This window comes from Anabrus simplex, chromosome 1, assembly GCF_040414725.1.
Source record: "Anabrus simplex isolate iqAnaSimp1 chromosome 1, ASM4041472v1, whole genome shotgun sequence".
Taxonomy (NCBI): Eukaryota; Metazoa; Arthropoda; class Insecta; order Orthoptera; family Tettigoniidae; genus Anabrus; species Anabrus simplex.
Window position 1 is genome coordinate 285032981 of NC_090265.1, and position 25510 is coordinate 285058490.

The 25510-nt window shown below is 38.4% G+C and overlaps 1 protein-coding gene across 2 annotated transcripts in view; it reads right to left on the bottom strand.

Annotated features, from left to right (window-relative positions):
• The window catches only part of hfp (Poly(U)-binding-splicing factor hfp), a 579337-nt gene that overhangs the window by 202256 nt on the left and 351571 nt on the right, over positions 1–25510 (bottom strand). For both annotated transcript variants that reach the window (XM_067159786.2, XM_067159787.2), the window contains exons 7-9: positions 24016–24143; positions 3212–3410; positions 3001–3112 (exon numbers count right to left, since the gene is read on the bottom strand). In XM_067159786.2, coding sequence (XP_067015887.1) covers positions 3001–3112; positions 3212–3410; positions 24016–24143 — 439 coding nt within the window. The remainder of the gene's footprint in view (positions 1–3000; positions 3113–3211; positions 3411–24015; positions 24144–25510) is intronic.

Consider the following 25510-nt stretch of genomic DNA (forward strand, 5'->3'; position numbering starts at 1 on the left):
TGCTACACGTGGTTATCGCGTCCTGAAAAGTTCACTGGTAGTAACGCTCACACCGGCACTTCTTCCCGCGTCACTCTGTCAACACAAACCTCGCTCAAAACAAAGCCCTCGCATTGGCTATCGAGTATATGATGTGACATAGACCGTCCACTCATGTATGTCCACATTGATTCACTACAATTCTTCAACCGATACAACCTGCCGTACCCCGTGTTTTCAAGCCACCTGTTGCAACACATCCAACTGACTTCAACCGTCCTTCCCGATATAGTCGCAGTTTTCCCGGTTGCACAATCCTTACGGCTAGGCCATATTTACAGACTCTTACCCAAACGGAAATTTATACAAAATATAATGATGAACATATGCAATATTCCCTAACTATACATTCTTCTCATAATATTACGTTTTTACATGGTAAATAAACAAAATTACATGATTTTAACCTAACAAACTATATACGAAAATTTCCTAACCTAAAAACTCGGGGATCGTACATACGTACGGTTACAGGTCTGACACTAGACTCGTCAGAGTGGGATGTGGGATGTGTGTGTTCCCTCCATGGGAACTTAGAATTACCATTTGGAATTGCTAGGCGGGCATTAATTCCATTGTGGAGTTTTATCTCTCGTATGCAGTTATCAGACTGTGCCTCATAATAGGCTTCTGATAAGTTCCCCTGAATACACCCCAGCGTCAGTGGGTAGGGTCTGACACATCCCACTCTGACGAGTCTAGTGTCAGACCTAAGACGAAACGCTGGTTAATAGAGCAAACGCCTGAAAAGCCAACATCTAATTTTTGATCAGGTTCATTCATTCCCGGATATTCCGTTTTCCCATGTTGTATGGTTTTTCCGCGGTCCCTCCAAAGTCGAGGTTCCACTGTACCAATATAAATGGTCCATTATTGGACATTATAAATTTTCCAGCTAACTAAGAATTAGCTGGAAAATTTATTAATCCAGATTTATCGCATTGCGACTACCATTTGTTTGGACTACTCAAACAAGACCTACGAGGACAGCGGTTTGGTGAGTATGCAAATCTAGAAGAGTTCGTGTGCAACTGGCTCTGCACAGGCCCCCTTCCTTCTGCCAGCACAGCATCAAAACTCACCAATGCGATGGAGAAAATGTATATGGAATGCAGGACACTATGAAAAAAAGTGATTCTATACGTGTACTTTTTGGTTGATGCAATAAACTATTTATATTTGAATAATGTTATTTGCTTTATGTCCCAGTATCTACTTTTACGGTTTTCGGAGACACCGAGGTACCGGAATTTAGACCCACAGGAGATCCTTTACGTGCCAGTATATCTACTGACACGAGGCTGACGTATGTGAGCACCTTCAAATACCACCGGACTGAGCAAGGATCAAACCTGCAAGTTGGGGTCAGAAAGCCAGCGCCTCAACCGTCCAAGCCACTAAGCCCGGCCGTTTATGTTTGATCTGCCCTCGTAATTATCACCTATGCCAAATGCAAATTCAAAATTGTAAAATTAATTACAAAAAGTGGAAATTAAAATTCATTATTTTTTTTTAAACATAAAGATATCAGTGCCACCAAAGTAAATCATAGAACATATGCACAGATATATTATTAATCATCAAAAACAAAACTGTGGCCAGTGCAAAGATTTCAGTAAGACCTCACATTTTACTTTAATTTAGGTTGGCTGTTTTAGCAGTACTAGAGCATTTTAACTTAGCAGGGAAAACGGTTAAGCACCAATCCTACAACTAGCGTAATTTAAAGTCACCACGCAAAACAAAAGTTCGTCAAACTCTTACAAAAAGAAAGTAATTCTTGTCTACAACTGCGATGGTGTCATTGTAACATATGCTATACTGGAAAGACAGTATTACAGTCATTTCATGTAGTATAACCCTGAAACCAGTGTTGTGAAGAAAACGGCAACACTTTTTGCATAACCCTTTGATCGTGCTGCAGGATAGCGGGCACATGCGGCAAGCCCTGTAGTCTATTTGTATGGTCGCTAGAATTGGGAACTGCTTTCCCATTCACCATATTCGCTGAAATCAAACCCCCATAATTACGACTTGATCCCAAAGATAACGGAACCACTTTGGAGCATTCGCTTCCGATCTACTCCAGAGATCTACAGGTGATTCTATGCCACCATAGACAACCAGAAAACAGGTGCTGCTATAAATTCAACACTGCTGGCAACAACTTGTAGCCAATGCTGGTGACTACCCTGAAGGACTGTAAATGTTTCACATTTGTGTCACTTTTACCTTCGTAATAAATAGATTATACAACTGGTTCCAAACCATACAAAATGAAATAAAGCAGGATTAAAAGAGGAAAAATTGGGGCAAATATATTTTTAAAGGGAGAGGAGTTAAGGATTGGAATAATTTACAAATGGAGATGACTGATAAATTTCAGACTTCTTTGAAATTATTTAATCGACTGATAGGGAATCTGCCACCTGGGTAACTTGCCTAAACTGCAGATCACCGGGCGAGTTGGCCGTGCGCGTAGAGGCGCGCGGCTGTGAGCTTGCATCCTGGAGATAGTAGGTTCGAATCCCACTATCGGCAGCCCTGAAGATGGTTTTCTGTGGTTTCCCATTTTCACACCAGGCAAATGCTAGGGCTGTACCTAAATTAAGGCCACGGCCGCTTCCTTCCAACTCCTAGGCCTTTCCTATCCCATCGCCGCGATAAGACCTATCTGTGTCGGTGCGAAGTTAAGCCCCTAGCAAAAAAAAAGATCACTGGTGACGGAGCAAGATGGTACTTCAGACACCACTCTTGCCAAAATGTGTTTCTCTTCATGATACAAACAACTACAATACCAAGAAGGTGATCTCATGAGAATTAGCAAGCTAACAAAGCCCAAAGCCTTTTATACCTGGTCACTAATTTCACATGGCCTGCAGTAAAGTAGAATTTTATAACATTTTAACAATTAACGGTAAAGATATAGAAGGACATAATTTGTAATTCTAATTTCTATACCTAATGCAACTGCATTACTAGCAACAGCATCCATGGCTTGAATCTTTGCAGTAGCTGCAGCAGCAGCAACAGCAGCAGCGGTTGGCATCATACTGGAGGAACTTGATGGACCCTGTAACATATACAATATGTGAGTAAGATAATAAGCAATGGTTGGTACAAATCAGATTGCAATATGAAATAAACTCACAAAAGCATGAAAATGTCGTACCTGCAAGGCATTGGGTGGTGTAATAGCCCTTCCCACTCTCAGATACTGGCCACCAAGATCAAACAAATTCATTGAAGCTATTGCTTCCTGTGCAGCTTGCTGAGTTTCATATTCTATGAAACCATAGCCTTTATGCCTGTTAGGAGTGCTTCCTGGCTGAAGCTTACAATATTTAATAGGTCCAAAGGCTTCAAAAACACTGTAAAAATAAGAATGACAACATTAAAGAAAGTGTAAAATTAAAATCTTAATATAAGCATATATACAACACTAAACTCTCGATTATTAGATACATAGTGTGAAACAGTTGAATATCCATGGAAATTAGAGGACAATCCTAAGAATTGTATAATAAAAAAATAAAAAGATTTCTATCTGAATTAAAATATTATATGTCATGGTAGGTGGCGGGGGTGGTGATTATTGTTTTAAGAGTATGTATGACTAGGCAACCGCCCTGTAGATATTTCATGGTAGACCATGAGCCTTAATAAATAAATCAATAAATAAATAAATAAATAAATAATAAATCAATAAATAAATAAATGAGAAAGATTTTTAGGAAGAAAGTCTTACAAAAGGAAGGATTCCAAGGGAGGAAGGAAAAGAAAACAGGCACAAAGTGGACTGAAGACAGGAAAAAGAAACACAGTGAAACAATGAAAGAATACTGGAAGAAAAGGAAAGAACAACTAAGGAGGAACAATTGAAATTGTAACGTGGTCCTTAGAAGGCCGGAATGCAAGAAGAAGAAGAAGAAGAAGAAATAAATAAATAAATTTTAACCTCCAGATTAACAACACTCGTCTAACTAGCAGAGCTAAGGGCAATTGCTCAGGTTAACAGAGTAAAGATGGTACAGGAAATAATTTAAAATAAATTTTGAATTTCCACCCAATTTAGGATGCTCTTTACACAATTTCACTCTATAACCCATTAGTACATAGCGTCCGAAAAATCGGACGTCACAAAAAATAAAATTGTGTGAGTTTTATGCATGGTTTTAAGCCGGTGTTACTTTCTTGTGCTTCAGAAAGGCTGTAGTTAACAAGAAACAAGTATACATAAATCTTTATCCTTACCATTTACTTTGAATCACACTTATTGCGAGCATGGCAGCAAAATAGTACAGAGTTTTGTGCAACAATCAAAGATTTTTATTTATGAATTAAGAAATATTTCCAATAATTGTAAACTTTAGTACGGACCGCATTGTTGACATCCACATGAATCTACCGACCCACAAAGATGTCAACTATGTCTTACTATTGACGTGACAGAGGCTTGTAAATATAGCTGTCCTGAAAATCGGACGCTATGCACAGGGAGTTCTGCCACCTCAGACATTTTGTAGTCCCTTACTACACGGACACATACAGTTTGATGGTGAGTGATATGCTGCAAGTTTTGGAGGAGGAACCGACATTTGGAGAGGAGCAGCACATCAAACCTCCTGATGATGGTTGTATGAAACGTTTGATGTTAATGACAGATGAGTATGAGAGTAATATAAATTACCTTAGTAGAAACCTACTTCTAAGTAAATGTGAAGGGAAAACTGCTTCAACAAAATATGAAAAAGGGAGGCTAAGTCCAGTGGTTATCAAAATATTACCGATAGTTTACAGATGGAACTGAAAAACCAGAAAACCGTGCAAAAGGATACTCTCATATGAAAATAGTCATACACAAGGTTGTCCACAAAGTGAGGTATCTATGCAAGATATTTATCGACATCTAGCTATATTACTCTTGCCAGGGTATATAAAACTGCCTTCAAGAAGAATGCACTGGGAGAAAAGGGCTGATTGTCATTACAATTACAAACAAAATGCCAAGAAACAAGTTTGAAAAGTTGCAACGATTCCTGCATTTCAACGATAACACAACTATCAACCCAAGCGTATAAGGTATACTGTAAAAAGTGACACCCAATTTGAACATTTAAATGTTAAGTTTCAAAGCATGATTAACATTAGTCCAGGCTTATACATACTTGACAAAGCCATGGAGCCATATTTTAGCCATCACAGTATGAAACAATTTATTAGAGGGAAACCTATACGTTTCAGCTATAAACTGTTGCATCTAGCAACATCATCAGGGTATTTCGTAAAATTTGAACCCTACACAGGTAAAGTCGAAAGACAGCAAGAATGTACATTGGGGAGCACAGTCAATGAAAAAATGTGTGAAGGCTTACTACCACCAAACAGTTTTCTCTACATAGACAATTAATTCACTTCCTTGAATTAACTTAAGGTCATAAAGCAAAGAACACTTCATGCATAGATACAATTGAGGCGGCTAGAATTGAAAAGACACCTCTACTTCATCTAAAGAAATCAACCAGGGGGACTTGTCATGCACTCCAGAACAAGGAAGATAATCTTACTTTAGTAAGGTGGAACTTCAATGCTCAGGTTACCAAACCGACAAACATAACACCATCTGAAGTAGGTGGCTTGGGATTGTGGAATCGCTGAAGCACAAAGAAGAAACTGAGTATTCTACAACCAAACCTGGTCAAGGATTACAACCTGGGAATGGGAGGCACAGACCAACAGGATAAATTGAGAGGTCTGTACTGAGTGAGGATATGTTCCACTTCTTGGCAAACATTCAATGGTGCTGTGATTTTTGAGGAAAGTATGAGACACATCATTGCATGAAATGTAATGTTGGCCTTCACCGAAAACACTTTTTGCTGAATACCATTGAAAATAAATGTGTCAAGTGCAGAACTTATTTGGCGCCAATGACCTTGAGAACCACCAACACGATCTAATCATGATTAGGACATAATGCCGTTACTTATTTAATTTTTTTAAGACATAGGACCACATCATTCAGATTTATTCCTCTGCGAACCATGTGACCTTGCCGCGGTGGGGAGGCTTGCGTGTCCCAATGATGCAGATAGCCGAGCCGCAGGTGCAACCATATCGGATGGGTATCTGTTAAGAGACCAGACTAAAGAATGGTTCATCGAAAGGGCGGTAGCAGCCTTTCGGCAGTAGCAAGGGCGGCAGTCTGGATGATTGACTGATACGGCCTTGTAATAATACTCAACATGGCTTAGCTGTGTTGATACTGCTACACGGCTGAAAGCAACGGGAAACTACAGCCGTAACTAACTCCCGAGGACATGCAGCTCTCTCTGTATGAATGATGTACTGATGATGGCTTCCTCCCGGGTAAAATATTCCGGAGGTAAACTAGTCCCCCATTCGGATCACCGGGTGGGGACTACACGAGAGGGGGCGATCATCAGGAAGATGGATACTGACATTCTGCGAGTCGGAGCGTGGAATGTTAGAAGTTTGAATCATTGTGGTAGGTTAGAGAATCTGAAAAGGGAGATGGATAGGCTAAAGTTAGATGTAGTTGGCATAAGTGAAGTACGTTGGCAAGAAGAACAAGATTTTTGGTCAGGCGACTACCGAATTATCAACACAAAATCAAACAGAGGAAATGCAGGAGTTGGTTTAATAATGAATAAGAAAATAGGGCAGCGGGTAAGCTACTACGACCAGCATAGTGAAAGAATTATTGTCGTCAAGACAGACACCAAACCAATGCCCACCACAATAGTGCAGGTCTATATGCCTACTAGTTCAGCGGATGATGAAGAAATCAAAAGAATATGTGAGGAGATAGAAGATTTAATACAATATGTAAAAGGTGACGAGAATCTAATTGTGATGGGAGACTGGAATGCAGTGGTAGGCCAAGGAAGAGAAGGTAGTACAGTAGGAGAATTTGGATTGGGACGAAGGAACGAAAGAGGAAGTCGTCTGGTTGAATTCTGCACTGATCATAATTTAGTCCTTGCCAATACTTGGTTCAAACACCACAAACGACGGCTGTATACGTGGACGAGACCTGGAGACACTGGAAGGTATCAAATAGACTTCATTATGATTAGGCAGAGATTCAGAAACCAGGTGTTGGATTGCAAAACTTTCCCAGGAGCAGACGTGGACTCTGACCACAACTTGTTGGTCATGAAATGCCATCTGAAGTTGAAGAAATTGAAGAAAGGAAAGAATGCAAAAAGATGGGATCTAGACAAGTTGAAAGAAAAGAATGTGAGGGATTGTTTCAAGGAACATGTTGCACAAGGACTAAATGAAAAGGCTGAAGGAAACACTATAGAGGAAGAGTGGAGAGTCATGAAAAATGAAGTCAGTAGGGCTGCTGAAGAAATGTTAGGAAGGAAGAAAAGATCAACTAAGAATCAGTGGATAACTCAGGAGATACTAGACCTGACTGATGAACGACGAAAATACAAGAATGCTAGAAATGAAGAGGGCAGAAAAGAATACAGGCGATTAAAGAATGAAGTGGATAGAAAGTGCAAGGCAGCTAAGGAAGAATGGCTGAAGGAGAAATGCAAGGATGTCGAAGGCTGTATGGTCCTGGGAAAGGTAGATGCTGCATACAGGAAAATCAAGGAAACCTTTGGAGAAAGGAAATCTAGGTGTATGAATATTAAGAGCTCAGATGGAAAACCACTTTTAGGGAAAGAAGACAAAGCAGAAAGATGGCAGGAGCATATCCAACAGTTGTATCAAGGTAAAGATGTAGATAATTTGGTTCTGGAACATGAAGAGGCTGTTGATGCTGATGGAGACCCAATTTTGAGGTCAGTTTGACAGAGCTGTGAGTGACCTCAATAGGAACAAGGCACCTAAAATTGATGACATTCCCTCTGAATTACTGACTGCCTTAGGAGAAACCAGCATGGCAAGGTTATTTCATGTAGTGTGCAAGATGTATGAGACAGGAGAAGTCCCATCCGATTTTCAGCAGAATGTTGTTATACCTATTCCCAAGAAAGCCGGTGCTGACAGGTGTGAAAACTACCGCACCATTAGTTTAGTATCTCATGCCTGCAAAATTTTAACACGTATTATTTACAGAAGAATGGAAAAACAAGTTGAAGCTGAGTTGGGAGAAGATCAATTTGGCTTCAGAAGAAATGTAGGAACACGTGAAGCTATCCTGATTTTACATCTGATCTTAGAGGATCGAATCAAGAAGGACAAGCCCACGTACATGGCATTCGTAGATCTAGAAAAGGCATTCGATAACGTTGATTCGACCAAGCTATTTATGATTCTGAAGATGATAGGGATCAGATACCGAGAACGAAGTATTATCTACAATCTGTATAAAAATCAGTCTGCAGTGATAAGAATCGAGGGCTTTGAAAAAGAAGCAGCAATCCAGAAAGGAGTGAGGCAAGGCTGCAGTTTGTCCCCTCTCCTTTTCAATGTTTACATAGAACAGGCAGTAAAGGAAATGAAAGAGAAATTTGGAAAGGGAATCACAGTCCAAGGAGAGGAAATCAAAACCTTGAGATTTGCCGATGATATTGTTATTTTATCTGAGACTGCAGAAGATCTCGAGAAGTTGCTGAATGGTATAGATGAAGTCTTGGGTAAGGAGTACAATATGAAAATAAATAAGTCCAAAACAAAAGTAATGGAGTGCAGTCGAACGAAGGCAGGTGATGCAGGAAATATTAGATTAGAAAATGAAGTCTTAAAGGAAGTAGATGAATATTGTTACTTGGGTAGTAAAATAACTAACGATGGCAGAAGTAAGGAGGACATAAAATGCAGACTAGCACAAGCAAGGAAGAGCTTTCTTAAGAAAAGAAATTTGCTCGCTTCAAACATTGATATCGGAATTAGAAAGATGTTTTTGAAGACTTTCATGTGGAGCGTGGCATTGTATGGAAGTGAAACATGGACGATAACTGGCTCAGAAAGAGAACAGAAGCTTTTGAAATGTGGTGTTACAGAAGAATGCTGAAGGTGAGATGGATAGATCGAATCACGAATGAAGAGATACTGAATCGAATTGGTGAGAGGAGATCGATTTGGCTAAATTTGACGAGAAGAAGAGATAGAATGATAGGACACATCTTAAGACACCCAGGACTTGTTCAGTTGGTTTTTGAAGGAAGTGTAGGGGGTAAGAACGCTAGGGGTAGACCAAGATATCAATATGACAAGCAGATTAGAGCAGATGTAGGATGCAATAGTTACGTAGAAATGAAAAGGTTAGCACAGGATAGGGTGGCATGGAGCGCTGCATCAAACCAGTCTACGGACTGATGACTCAAACAACAACAGAGGATTTTCTTCTTTTTGTCAGCTCAATACTGTTTCATACCTTCTGAACAAAGCTGTGTTTGTTGTTTTGAATAATGTTTCAGAGACCCACTAGTGAGAATAGTTGAAGCATGTCTACGGAGGAACATAATCCGAATAAACAACAACGTAGAAATTTCTGAAGACATAATACAGACGAACGGAGTTATGCAAGGGGCTCCCATGAGTCCCACACTTTTCAACATTTATACAGCAGATGTGAACCGCATAGTAGAGGAAGGATCAAAAGCAGAGCTGATCCTATACGCAGATGACATGCTGATCGGAGCGAAAGAAAAGGAGGATGTGCAAAGGGCAGTCCGCAGACTAGAGACCTGGGTGGAGGAAAACAGCCTACAGATAAATGAAGAAAAGACAGTACAAATGACCTTCAGAAAAGGTGGGAAATCAACGCCCAAAGACAACATAACATTACACCAAAAGCCATTACAAAAGGTACGAAATTACAAATATTTGGGAATAACACTACAGACAACGGCGGCGTCCTTTGGTATACATATTCAAGAAAGAACGGCAGCAGCAATCAGAGCCTCATACAGCATCCAAAACATTTCAAACCTTTCAATCAGCACGGCGATGAGACTTTTCAAGACGACAGTAGCGCCAGTGATAACATATGGAATTGAGATCGTGTGGGAAAAGCTGAAGATCGGAGACCTGATGAGAATAGAAAGAATAAAAGCAATGTTCATGAAGAGGATTACCCGAGTCGGAAAGACAGCGCCATCCCGGATGGTATACGAAATGCTGCAGGAGACGTATTTCATAGAAGACATACGATCACAGTTCTACCTACAATCAACGGAAGCAAGCAGGGCACTAGTAAACATCAGGGAAAGGAAGAAAAGTGAAATCGACCTCGACTTCTACGCCTCACCAGCGATGACGGACGATAGATGGACTAGAGAGTGCAACACACAGCGCCACGTGATAACACGACTCTCCATACATGGGTTTCACCACAAGGCATGCTTAAACCAGAAGTTCCATGAGCCAGACGAAGATTGTAAGTGCATTTTGTGTGGACAGAATTGTAGAAGATATCACATCATAACATGCACGAAAAGAACCAGGACAATTACAGACTATAGCAAAGACTAAAATGTGAAATTTATTTAATGCTCAAACTTGAGTGTACATTTCTCTATTAATACATGCATTATGTAATTTAAAACTGGGTGACTGTTTTGTAGTGTTTCAATTTGTATTGAGAGGCACATTTTAATATATGTAATCTTGGTAACATGCTTTGCTGTAACCAGTTTATCTATTTTGCCATGCTGGTTTCTTGTTCAGGTTCTATTTGATTATTTCACCTAAATATTTAAAAAAAATTCAATTTTTATTTCTTGGTCTCCCAGCTTAATTTTGTTTGCAAGTGTAAGTTGAGTTAGAATTTCTGTTTTTCAAATGAAATTTTTAAGCCAATATTTTAAGCTATTTCCTGTAAAGATTTTGTTTTGTTTCCTGAATATCATTGGCGAAAAGAGCTAGATCATCAGCAAATCCTGGACAGTTCAAATATATGTTATTTTTTTAGTTTCAATTTTTATATTTTTTGAGGAGTTCTTGTACCATTCCCCCATAATGTACTCTAGTGCATAGTTAAAAAGAAGAGGTGACAATCCGCCACCCTGCCTTAAACCAGTTGTTACCAAGAATGGTTCAGAAAGTTCCGATCTGAACTTAATTTTAGAAATTGTACTAGTTAGAGGAAGATCATTCAACTTGATTAGCTTACAGTCAAGTCTGAAATGTCTTAGATATTTTAATAAATACAGTAGTCTGAGGATTGAGTCATAAGATTTGTTGAAATCTACAAACTTTATTGAAAGGGGTTTTTCGTTTTCTGTAATATGCCATGACTAGCTTTAAAAAAAATATTATTCATTCAGAGCAGCTTCTCCAAGGTCTGAAGCCTCCCTGGTATTCACCTAACTCTTGATCAAGTTGTTCTTTAATCTGATTATGTAGTACCCAAAAGAAAATCTTATATCTGCAGTCAAGGATGTAAATACCTCCATAGTTGCCTGGATTACTTCTTTCATCTCTCTTATGAATTGGATTAATTATACCAGTTGTTCATTGTTCTGGGAATTTTTTTGATAACCAAATCTTTTGTAATATCATATGGAGAAAACTGGTCTTCTCCACATGCTTTGTAGTTCATTACCTTAAGCACTGTTCAAACGTCTTTTGCCTGGATTTCAATGGTTCACTTTGGTCAGCTTGTCTCTAGCGGCTGCAGCTACTTCTCCTTGCGATGATTACAGATGATGATGTCTTCAATAACTGTTAAGGATTGCCTATTTTGACAACAAGGATGTGTGGCGAGTGAGAGAGTTCGAGGTAGGAAATTGCAGGATAACAATGGAAAGTTCAAAGCAAAACCAAGGTTTGAGAACTGCTATCTCAGTAACACAGGATCACAGAAGTTTGATACAAGTTTTGCTTTGTCCGTCTAACGTAGAAGAAAACGTGAGCTGTCAATTGGTAATGCACAATTTATGGTTCAATTTATAGAAACTTATAACTGCGACACCTTATTACTAAGAACTACAGAGATCAACGTGGGGCCTTGCAGCTTACGTCTATGTTTAGTCAAGCAACAGATAAAGAAAGTGCTGGATTAATTGGGTTATAGGATCTCTACCATATGCGTTAATTTTGGTCGAATACTGTATAATGTGGAAAACTGGTCCCAAATTCAGCAAACCAACCTTCACAAAAGGCACCTTCATGCAAGTTAACATTATATCGAAGTAAAAAGTAGAAGTTATATTAAACAATATTAATGTCCAAATGTATGTTGGGTATTCAGCCCGAAGGCTGGTTTGATCCTCTGCAACACCGCCAACAGCTGTCATAAATAGCCTAGGCGTCGCTGAAGAGGCGTACTAGGGAAATGAGGAGTGAGGTAGTTTCCCGTTGCTTTCCTCGCCGAGCCAGCCCTTGCTATGACATATCAGTCTGCCAAGCCCACTGAAATGCATGCAACAACCAACCCTATGAGCGATATTTTCACACCATTCATAACAGGGACTGGCTGCATAAGGAATGGTATTACTAGCATCAGTCATACCTCAGTCACTTTCAAATTGTCAAAGCTAAGGATGAGAGTGAGACAGGTCAATGAAAGTAACAAATTTGATATAGCCCATACCAGAAGACATAGCGCACTGTAAACACTACATCTTGCCATATTCACTATTAAATCCAAACCCTTCAAAACATGCATTATGCATGAAATTTCTCCTAAAAAGACAAAAACATGCTAACATGCAGGGAAAAAGAACGGTTATTTGGAATCAAGTCATAAAACGAATATTTGCAAAGTTTGCGAAGTGTAACAGCATACTTAAAAACATGCATTTGTATGGACATCCGGGCTCTAATTATAATGCAGCACACTGAAAATACCAATATTCTTGGTCATATAGGAAATGTTGACCAAACTCCCAAATTAAAAAAAGGAAGAAAAAGTGAAAAATCTGATTAACAAAGGGTGCAAATGCATGTCAGTTATGCTTGCATAACAGACATACACTACCTCCTTTCATTGTGTTCAAACGCATTGCCAAAGTTGGAATAATTTCCAAAAAGCATCATTGTATGAAAGTGGATGTTTGATTGGTGAATGGAATGGCGTATGGCTTTTAGTCCCAGGAGTGTCCGAGAACAAGTGGGGCTCGCCTGCTTCAGGTCTTTTCAACTGAAGCCCATAGGCGACCTGCACACTGTGATAAGAATTAAATGATAAAGATGGCATACACACCCACCCCCCCATGCCAGCGGAATTAACCAATGATGGTTAAAATTCCAGACCCAACTGGGAATCGAACCTGGGACCCCTGTGACCAAAGGCCAGCTGTTTAGCCATGGAGCTGGACTTCACATACGACACTGTGATGGAATGAGTACAGTTGGTGCCAGAAAATTGCCCTGGTGCTTTGTTGGGATTTCCTTGTCTCCCTGTCTTGCAGGCTATACAACACAGGCGATAAAGAAATGTTTAAAGGAGAGTAAAATTGACTTGGCTGTCATTCCAGGCAGGATGACTACAATTCTTCAATCTCTCGATTTGTGCATCAAAAGGCCATTTAACAAGTGCCAAGGATCGATGGTGGCATTATAAGTGCGGAAATTGACCTAGAGACGTAAAAACTAATGAAAATGTTGACTGAATTTGTGAGCAGTGTGTTCGGAATGTTGTTGTTGGCGACGGTGTTGATGAAGCACCGAAAACAATCGATGAGGAATATAAAAGTGCATTAGAAATTATAAACATTCCAAAAAAGGACAATGAGACTCTTAAAGTTGAAAATCAAGAATTAAAAAAAAAGACTGTGATCACTAGAATTTGGGAATGACCATTCTTCGAGTGATATACCGGTACCAGTAACAAACTTGAGCACGTGGTGTCAAGTAGTTCATGGATGGCCGGCTAAGAAGAAATCTACAACAGAATTTCCGGAAATAAACATCAGAAATAGGTTTTCTGCCCTAAATAATTTAATTCTGGAAGAAAGTGATCGTGCGCGTGAAGCCAAATCATCGCGATCCGCTGCCGTTGCCGTGCCGAGTTTGAAATTTAGGCCTAGAATTCAGATTCAAGACCCAGTTAGGCCTAAATCAGCGAAGGTAGCTGTGTTTGATGATAGCCAAGGAAGGGGAATTGCGGGAGTGATTAATGACAAGAATATAGCAGCAACCGAAGAAATATACCCAGGAGTTTCTATCAGCAGTGTTCTGGAAAACGTAGAAGCAGCAACTAAGAACTTCGGGAGCGGTGATGCAGTGCTTATCACCGGTGGAACGAACGACGTAGCTCACGACGACGCCAAGAATGTAAGATCACAACTTAAATATACACTAGGGAAGCTGACCCACACTAACGTCTTTGTAGTGGACGTACCCCACAGGCATGATTTGAGTAGAGACTTGTGTGTGAACATTGAAGTGGACAAGGTCAATACAGATATTGTTAAAATTTGTAAACATTTTCGGAATACTCAGGTTATTGAATGCAGCAGTTTGGAGAGATACTGTTATAGAAAACATGGCCTCCATCTAAACAATTCAGGTAAACAAAAGACAGCAAATACTGTTCTAGATTTTATTAATCTGAAGATATGTACTGTAAAACAGGCAACTCCCTTGAGTTATAATACTGGCCAGGAAAACTAGTAGAAAGAGCCAGCTGTACTACAAGCTGGCTCAGTCAACTAGAAAAAGAAACTCAGGATAGTAAGGAATTTCAAGTTACCCAACTGCAGCAGTCAAGTTTTAGGGAGGAAGGGGGTCTGAGGTTGCTCTTGGTAAACTGTTGAAGTGAAGTAAATAAACAATTAAAATTCGGTACGTTGATGGAATCTTATGAGACTGATGTGGTGATAGGAGTGGAATCGTGGTTGAAAGAAGGGGTGGGTAACAGAGAAGTATTTCCAGAAGGGTAAACAGTCTAATAATAATAATAATAATGTTATTTGTTTTACGTCCCACTAACTACTTATAAGAGACGCCGAGGTGCCGGAATTTAGTCCCGCAGGAGTTCTTTTACGTGCCAGTAAATCTACGGACACGAGGCTGACATATTTGAGCACCTTCAAATACCACCGGACTGAGCCAGGATCGAACCTGCCAAGTTGGGGTCAGAAGGCCAGCGCCTTAACCGTCTGAGCCACTCAGCCCGGCGGTAAACAGTCTATCGTAGAGACCGAGGAGATAAAAAGGGAGGGGGGGGATGTTTATTCTGGTGAAGGAAACTTACTGTTCACATGAATGGTTTACTGATGAAAGGGATGAAATATTAGGGATAAAATTAGTTTGTGATAATATGAAGGAGATGGGAATTATAGGAACATACAGACCTGGAAGAGAGGAAAGAGACATGGAAATCTTTGAGAAAATAATAGATTATACTCATAAAAACAATAATAATGATGTGGTAATAATTGGGGGAGATCTAAATTTGCCTGAAGTTGAATGGAATGGAGCTGCAAGTGAAGCCCATGAACAGAAACTGGCAAATAAGTTAATTTGGGAGGGAGGATTTACACAAGTAGTACAAGAACCGACTCATCTCAATAACTTACTAGATGTATTCTTGGTTAAACCATGGGAAATTGTTGATAAAACTGAGGTAATTGAAGGAATAGGAGACCATAAGGTGGTAATAATGGATGTAGGACTCGTACTAAAAAGGCTAATAAGAGGGTTACACAAGACAAGAAAATGTACAGAAAAACTAAAGTTGATGAATTTGGGACTTACCTTAAATCACAATTCACTTGTTGGATAAGTGAAGGGAGTAACGTGGATACACTTTGGGCTAAATTTAAAGGAATCATTTGGGAAGGAGAGAAGAGATTTGTACCTGTTAAGAAGAGTAAAATGACCTCAGAGCCTGTTTATTATACAAGGGAAATAAGAAAATTAAAAAGAAATGCAGAATAGTAAACAGGAAAATCAGAGGGTAGGGAGAGTAGAGAAACTAGAAAACAGCTAATGAGGGAACTGAATAGAGTGAAAAAGGAAGCAAAAGATAATTATATGAATGGCATACTTCAAGAGGGTAATGACCACAAAGGGAAATGGAAAAAGCTGTGTTCATATATCAGGAATCAAAAAGGAAAAGGAGTCCAAATTCCTACAATGGTGGGAGAAGGGGGTGAACACTATTTAACAGATACTGAGAAAGCAAACCTATTTAGTAGGGAATTCAGAGATTCAGTAGATGATTGTCAAGAGTTGGAAACAGTAACAGAAGATAGAGAGGGAGAGACACAGAGGGAAACAAGAAGCTTCTCATTCACAAATGAAGATATTTTCATAGAAATCCAACTGCTTCGGCTAGGAAAAGCAGCAGGAAGTGATCAAATTACTGGGGAGGTATTAAAGACAATGGGGTGTTACACAGTGCCTTATTTAAAATTTCTCTTTGACTATTTCATAAATAATAGTGTAATATCAAAGGAATGGAAGGAATCTATAATAATACCAATTTATAAAGGAAAGGGTGATAAAAGGAAACCAGAGAACTACAGACCAATCAGCCTGACCAGTATAGTTTGTAAAATACTGGAGAGTTTAATAGCAAAGTACATCAGAGGGATATGTGATGATAAAAATTGGTTCATGAGCCAGTATGGATTCAGAACGAAATTTTCTTGTGAGGCTCAACTGGTGGGATTTCAGCAGGACATATCAGACCTGTTGGATTCAGGAGGCCAGTTAGATTGCATTACCATAGATCTTTCCAAAGCCTTTGATAGAGTGGAACATGGAATATTATTAAAGAAATTGGAGAGAATAGGATTGGACGTAAGGGTTACACGTTGGATAAAAACATTTCTAAATTCAAGGGTTCAGAAAGTCAAAGTAGGAAATAATGTATCTCAGGAAGAGAAAGTTTGGAAGGGAATTGCACAGGGTAGTATAATCGGTCCGTTACTTTTCTTAATATACGCAAATTATTTAGGGAACAATATAACATCAAAAATAAGATTGTATGCAGATGACATAATTGTTTATAGGGAAATAAATACCATTGAGGATTGTTCAGAATTACAAAGGGACTTTGAGATTATCCGACAATGGGTTGAAGAGAATAACATGAAGGTTAATGGAGGCAAATCAACTGTTACAACTTTTACAAACAGGAGTTTTAAAACTGAATTTGAATATACTTTGGATGGGGTAGTTATCCCAAAAGATGGTAAGTGCAAATACTTAGGTGTAAGATTTGAAAGTAATCTGCACTGGAAGGGTCATGTGGATGACATTGTTGGGAAAGCATACAGATCGTTACATGTCATAATGAGGCTACTTAAAGGATGCAACAAAAATTAAAAGAAAAAAGTTACTTGAGTATGGTTCGTCCATTATTGGAATATGCAAACAATGTTTGGGATCCTCACCAAGAATACATAATAAAAGAAATAGACAGTGTGCAGGGGAAAGCAGCAAGATTTGTAACAGACTATTTCAGGAGAAGTGTATCAGAAATGTTAAAGGAACTTTAAGTAAGAGAAGGGAGAAAACTAGACTTATAGGATTATATAGAGCCTATACAGGAGAAGAAGCATGGGGAGATATCCGTGAGAGGCTTCAGTTGGAAAGTAATTATATCGGCAGGACTGACCACAAATATAAAATTAGAAGGAATTTTAGCAGAAGCGATTGGGGTAAATTTTCATTCATTGGGAAGGGTGTGAAGGAGTGAAACAGTTTACCAGGGGTAGTGTTTGATCCTTTTCCAAAATCTGAACAGATATTTAAGAAGAGAATAAACAGCAACAGAGAAAATAAATGAAGTGTTATAGGGCATTCGACCAGTGCAGGTTATTGTAAATAAAAAAATGTGTGTGAATAAATTAATTCCATGCCCTGGTCTAAGGAGTTTGGACAGCCAAAGTAGGGGACTGCCTGTAGGGGTGAAGTACAGTGGGGACTTCGAGGGCCCTGGGACCACTACGGTAGCTGTGAAGGCCCTTCAGGAACTCTGAAAAGTGGCAGTAAAAGGGGCTCTGGTTAAGACGCAGCAGGTCGTTATGCTAGTTAGGTTCCAGAATGGGTAAAGAGAAGAGAAAGTAAATAAATGCAATGTAAATTTTAATCTTATACCAGTTGTATATTATCATTTGAAGTAATTCCACATACTGTATATCAATTGACTATATTTGTAAGTAGTACGGGAGATATTATAAGTAGAATTTTGTAAACAATATAAATTTATTAAGGATGAGCTGTGTGTTTAATAGAAAACATTGTTAGCGTAAATTGTATAATATTGCATTATAGGAGAATTTTCTTCTCTTGTTAATTTAATATTTAGTGCTTGACAATAATGTATTTTAGTGTACCGCTTGCCACCGAGGTAAACACCTCATATGGAAATAAAGAGATTTTTTTTAATCTCTAAAAGTGGCTCAATGCACCTTCCAGTGGTGTGAGGATCACTTTTTGAGATCCTCAGTAAATGTGTACTTCCCTGACTTATGTCATCTGCTAGTGAAACATTTGTACTGCATCAACTAGAATGTCTCTAGTTAACACTTATCTCCACTGTTGTCACTTTGGGTAGTATTTGTTATAGTTTCATGTCCATACAAAACTTGTATCTAGAAGCTGCCATGCGACTGTAGTAAACAAACCTCGCAGCGTCGAAATCAAGAACATTGCTGACTGAATTGGATATTCTGCAAGGTTATGATGAGTGTAGTGACTTAAGTGAAATTGATAGTGAACATTCTGAGGACAATGAAAATCCAGGTGAGGCTGGAGGAAGTTTGGATAATTTGTCAGACGACAATACACCACTGCAGACAACTGAGGAAGTATGCTCTATGTGGGAGAACAGAAAACCAAAGGCGATCCAGACTCTGGTATCAAGGATGTGAGGATGTACAGTGGAACCTTGATTCTCTGTTTTTGGAGGGACCATGGAAAAGTACGTACAACACGGGAAAACAGGAAATCCGGAAACGAATGAACCATCAACAATTTGGCTAAACATCACAAAAATGAAATATGTATACTTATAACCTTACACACACCCCTAAACCAAACCAAACTACAGCACCAATGGGCCTTCCGACTACCAAGCGACTGCTGCTCAATCCGAAGCCCTGGAGATCGTGAGGAGACACATGGTCAGTGTGACGAATCCTCTGCCTTTATTCCTGGCTCTCTAGACCGGGCTCGTCTCCACACCATTAAATAGCTCCTCAATTAAAGGTAATCGTAGAATGACTGAACCCGGAACCAGCCCTCATATCCAGGTAAAAATGCCTGACCTGGCCAGGAATCAAATCCAGGTCCTCCGGGTTGAGAGGGAGGCAAGTTAGACCACGGAGCCAGCTTTACCGGGAAAACTTCGCCAGTTTCCTCTGAAAATTTCTTTCAGTTCAGCAACATTGATCAGCCAAACTCTTCGAAAACCATAATACCCATAACACCAAGCGAAACAACAATCAACCACAAGTAGTTTTTAAGTCTCTAATCTAATAAAATAAAGCACATTAGAAACAAAAGCACCCAACTAGATGGCAAAATACTTTTCTTTTTAATCTTCCATTGTAATTTGGTCACCGGTATACTGCTCGTAGTCAGTTTATGGAAATCTTGTACTTTTGGACCGCGTACATTAGGCCAACATCGACTTTTAAAGGTTATGTTGAACTCCAGAATATGGTTTCGAACGTAAGTATCGTTGTTCACGTCCTCAAATGCCATTTAATTCTGACCGTCACTAATCGCAGTCAAATAGGAAAGAGAAAAAAAAATCATTAACATTTCCGAAATTACGGTTATTCGCGACCTTGACTCAGCTGGAAAGCTCAAGGATTAAACGTTGATGGGACTGTACAAGTCGGTACGACTGCAAAATGATACAAAATTTTTAAGTGTAACATGCGCAAATAAGATGACTGCAGTTTTTATAACATTTTAACACAAAAACGTTAAATTCCTCCCTTATATTGGGACCAAAACAGTAACAGGCAATCCCAAAACCTCCCATGGCTTTATGTATAGTATCTAAGGTGCAACATCTATTCTGATCTCGAAAGCACAATCGTATACAATAATATTGAAATACTAATTAAACCGTACCATTCTTAAAAATGAGCAGTTTCGATTACTGCCTGAAAGCCCAGTGAATTTACAGTGCCGTGAGAGAACTACCGAAAACCTGTTCGGTGATACACTCGAAAAAAGTAAAAAAATAAACATGTAACCCTGAACATAATATAGACGTTTTGCAACTACGAACATTTGACGAAACTTGTTCCGTCTTCAAACAGAGCTGTCAAAATGGGCCCTGTCTCCTTCCAATTGTTGTGGAAACTCTTTGCTTTATGATTTCCGAGGATTCTCTAAACAATACCACCCGAATGTGATGCTAAGACGGTCCCGCTAAGATGGTCCCTTATGCAAGTTCACCGCCGATCAACTTTTCCACTACGGTACAGTACCGTACTGTACTTCCTGAAATTACCGGAATGACGGGATGTTAACACCAAGATCCGTAATTACCATATGTCAAAGCCGTCCTTTCATGAGATACAGTTTCTTGAAAAACGTGTGATGAGGGATTTAACATTAATGGGACTGACCTTTCTGGACAATTGATCCGGGAAATCATTCCTTCGAGGAACAGATAATGCAGGATTTTTACAACGTGATTTAATTAGGATGCTCGCAAGACCACGTAATTTGAAGAAATAATATGGGAAAAACGTAGTTTCCAGAAACGTATAATCGAGGTTCTACTGTAGTGTGGGAGTCTATGAAACGTGCAGGGATCAATTAGAGCACTTCTTCAGAGCAAGGGAACACAAAACGCAGAAATCCCAAGAAGAGGAAGTAGAATCATTATAAGCTACAAGGGAAAATTGAATGTTTTCCTTTTTCTCTATTGTGACAAAGTGTCCTAGGGGTGCTAATTACGTACCGTAGTTCTTGAAACTTTCACGGTTATTTTAGCATTAAGAAGATGTACAATATTAGAAGGATCCACCTTTCAATACTTTGTTGTAAGTTGAACTAAAAAGAAGTCACAACTTGTTTTATTTTTATTTTTAATTCAACTTGCAACGAAGTATTGAAAGGTGGATCCTTCTAATGTAGTACATCATCTTATTTCTCTATTCAATACGGAACGATCATGAAGTTTTTAACTTTAAATTTCAGCATTATACGGGGAAAATTTTGTATATTTCTGTTTTTTTTGTTATGACTTTTTTTTTGTGTAATTTAACTTTGTATTTTCGAGACAGCAAAAGTTGAAACGAACAAAAAAATTGCTTTCTATAAAGACACTTAATTCCAATATTTTAAGTGTTTATATGTCCTTTTATCGTGAAATAACTCTCGTATCAAAATGGTACATATGTTGTTGGTTTCTGATCATATTATTACAAAGATTACAAAATATTTCCTAAAACAGTATAGTTTCAGCATTAACGCAAGGCACTACAAAACATAGCACTGGCTCGTAACACCGCCTCACCAGGGACAACAGAATGCCGATATCTAGGGGATTATTGACTTGTGGAAGAGTAACTTGAGAGAAATAGTCATTCGTGTGCTTAAAAAGTGTTTGATTTCAATCGTTTGTTATTAATTAATTGTTATTAAGTGACAAAGATAATTATAAGAAATTAAACTCTCCACGGTGAGGAAAGCAACGGCAAAATACCTCACTCCTCATTTTCCTACTATGTCTCCCCCAGTGACACCTGGGCTATCTATGATAGCTTTTGGTGGAGCTGTGAGGATCAAACCAGCCTTCAGGCAGAGTACCCACCCCACCGAAAAAAGAAAAAAAAACACTGTCTCTCCCCACTATAAACTATTGTTTCCTAAATTATGTGTCAGGTCAACACATCCAACTTCGAACTCAGAAACGGATTGAACGTAGTCTACATTTTCATCTGCTCATTTTAAATATGACTCTACATCACCTTCGCCATGTGTTTACTGTGAAAGATTCTTTTGTTGTAGCCTGTATCTGCTGTAGGTGGCTGTTGTGGACACTGACACCATCTGGCAATGAACAGACTTACCCGTCTCACGTGCGAACTCTCCCGCCAGAGTGCACTGAATTCACCCCATGCTAACGCTTGTATGGTCACCTGCTGAAAGCAGGCTGTGTGCCAATGAAGTTGGTTGTGTGCGGACGCATCAAGCCATGTCTCTGCCATCCTCTGGCAAGATGAAGGAAAGTTCTGTGAGAATTGGATGAATCTGATTTGTAAAATCCCGTTTAAGGATTATTTAATAATTTCAAATTTAATTAAGTTTAGAAATGTAAAATTAATAGTTGCTAATTGTTCATTTCGGTCGGTGATTACCAGTGCAATAGGTCAGCATGGGTACGTTACTAAGGGATACCTCACTACTGTTGCAATACCTTATTTAATATTTTGTTGTGTTATGTGATTTGCCTTATTATTGGTCGTTTAATTATGTGGGGTTAGTGGCAAGATTTTTGGTTTCAGTACTCTCTTTTTATTACGCCATTTGCCCACCATTTTGTCAATATTTTTACAACACTTGTGCATTGTTTAGGCCTGTTAATTCATATTTATTGTATTTTTGCAGATTTTATTTTCCTCTCTTACGATTACTTAGGTGGGTTTTCTTGTATTTCATTCTGTGCGCGCGCTATTTCTTTCATTCTTCTTGTGTTTTTTTTTTTTTTTTTTTAATATGGTATTCCTTGCCCTCATTCTTTGGGCTTTACATTTTGCTCCTGTTGTGGTTTATTAATTAATTGAGTTACCTTGATTCCGTAAATTGCCCAGTGTTGACGTCATGTGCTGAGTAAATCACAATCTCCTCTTTTACTTCTTAAGTTTCACCATTTATTATCCTCATTATTATTATTATTATTATTATTATTATTATTATTATTATTATTATTATTTGTTCACTTTAGATATTGTAAACCATTCATTCATTCATTTAAAAATTAGTATATTCATTATTTACATTCATAGTCATTTAGAAGGATATGTCTAGTTGTATTTCGGAACGCCTTAAATGTTTGAACACCGTAATTATTTTGAAAGCTATGATTAAACTATAACTCTCAAAAGGGTGGTATTTCCATTAAGGCCTGTAAATATGTGGGGATTCACGCATTTCTAGAGTAGTATTTCTAGTGGCTGAATTCTTTTCTTTATATTGCTTTGTTGCTTGGTCATCCCTATGCCCTAATCATGGCATTATTCCGTGGTCTTGATCTACTTTCTTTTGTTCTCACATGGGGACGCCGATTTGTTTTTGTTTTGATATATGGGTTGGATCGCCGTTGATACTCTCTGTATGGACGCACGAGTCACTGAGTCTGGGTTAATTACTACAATTTCAACAAGGTTTGAATTTTGTTAAAGGGTAAATGATTTTGGTACCAAGTTATTCGTCAATTTAGTGATTTACCTTAAAACTCGTATATTTTCTATTTGTAATGTGTACTTTTATTTGCCAAAAATATTCTGATATTTTAAAAAAATTCACTGATTTACTTCCCCCCTCCTTTGTGTAAACTGTTCCTAAATTATAAGTTTAATTTGAAGTATACCAGTGCTTTCTTTCAGTAATCAGAGTCCACATTCTCATGGGGTGGGTTTTCAGATTTCTTCCCTAAATGTCTTTCTGCTCCCCCAACCCCATTTTTTTCGGGCAGGTTTATTTCTTAATGTGTCACTGTTTAAATATTTGGTTCCATCTTCTTGTTCTCATAACCTCTATGGAGTTTGTTGGGCATAACGTCATTGCTGTTCTCCTAGGGACAACATTGCAGTTTGACGGAATAGAAGACTGTGCTCTCTACAAAGACAGTCGCTGAGAAAAGTGATGAACAGTCTTAATCATCCGATGGTGATGACTGACTAGACAGTATACTGTAACAGCAGAAAATGTAATCCTTGTGTTTCGTATGCTACATTAATAAATTTATCTTTTTTTTTTTACATTTTCGTTTTTGATTGCTGCGTGATCAGCTTATAATCAAATAAATATGGTACATCAGTGTAGCAATATAAGGTTAAATATGTTGTTAGTACATGACCTAGTGCTATTATTGGCTAATGAAACACAACTCTGGCTTACCTCTTTATATCTTCCTCGGTTAGGTCTGGATGAATAGATGCAACATAGATACGGTTGTATTGCTTGGCCTCTTCAGTTATTTCATCAATTACTGACTGTGCCTGGGGCATGTTGCTGGGACGTCCCACCTGCAGGAGGACATCGACAATTAAACTGTTAAATTACACAATGGATCGCCTCCATACTTTGATCTCTGCTGATGTCTCGGGCTGGATGGAGCCTTATAGTGATGCTGAAGGTGCACGGACCTATGCATCACGGCTCAGTTACATATGAAATGTTTTGAGTCAAATATGGAGGCAACTAACTAACTAGAACTGAAAAGAATTCATGTGCCAAATAATGGCTGTTAACGTTGAAATTTTGAACAGTACCTTACCAGAATAATATCACATACGAGTACCTGCAATTGTTCATAATCATCAGCCTTTTGAGTATGGAATGTTCAACAATATACAAATTTGAAGAAAGTATTATGCAATTCACTAACCTAGATAATGATTAGGAAATGTCCATAAAGTAGCCAATTTTAGAAAGATTTACAAGGAATTTAGTATAGTGAGGGACTTAAGGCAACAGAAGGCATATATCTTCAAAATGGCAGATATAAAGAAATTAAAAGATTACTTAATATAGCACACTTGGGGCTTTCTAAAGGCTAAATTCTTAAACACATATAAATATGGCACAGCCATTAGTTTTTAGGGGCCTAATAGCTGCCATCAGCTAGGTACTAAAAAAAAAATTCAACAAAATGTTTTTAGTAGACACCTCATAAAACACTTGATTCCAAATGGAAATGGAATGATCCACAATTAATGCATTAAGACTCCATCATATTACAAATGATGCACTTAGAAACTACTGTATGCTTAGCTACAGTGTCCAAGAGTTCCTACAGATATCAATATCTGTAAAAAAAACATTTCACTACTGTATCGATGTTATTATCTATAACAAGAAGAAAACAAATATTATCACCTACAGCACCAACTTCTATTTAAGCAACAGTGTTTCTTAAAGCCAAGGATATTTTTGCAAAAAATAATCATCTGATCTCAGCCCTCAGTAATTATTAACGTTAAGCATTGAATACTCATGTAATACTAATAAATTACATCAATATCTGATTAGTTGAGAAACTGAACTTTGCTTAAGAAACAATGTCTACTTTTACCAGCAGTAACCAAAGCAAATACTGCAGTGACATAACTAATATTATAAACATTTAAGTGGATGCTGTGCACGTGCACCATTTAAAAACGGGTGTTACAATCAAGTTTGTTGTTCCAAGTGACAAAATAAAATTTATTACACTAGCCTGCGAAGATTTTTCGGCAAAAATAATTGTATGTGGTATATGTCACATTTAGTGTCCTTATGTAAAAAATAATACAAGTTGTTTCATATCACGTACAGGTTTGTCACAAGTCCGTCTCATGTTTATGCTGACGGAGCTTCATTTTTGTAAACGAGGTTTGGATTAGTTGTACGG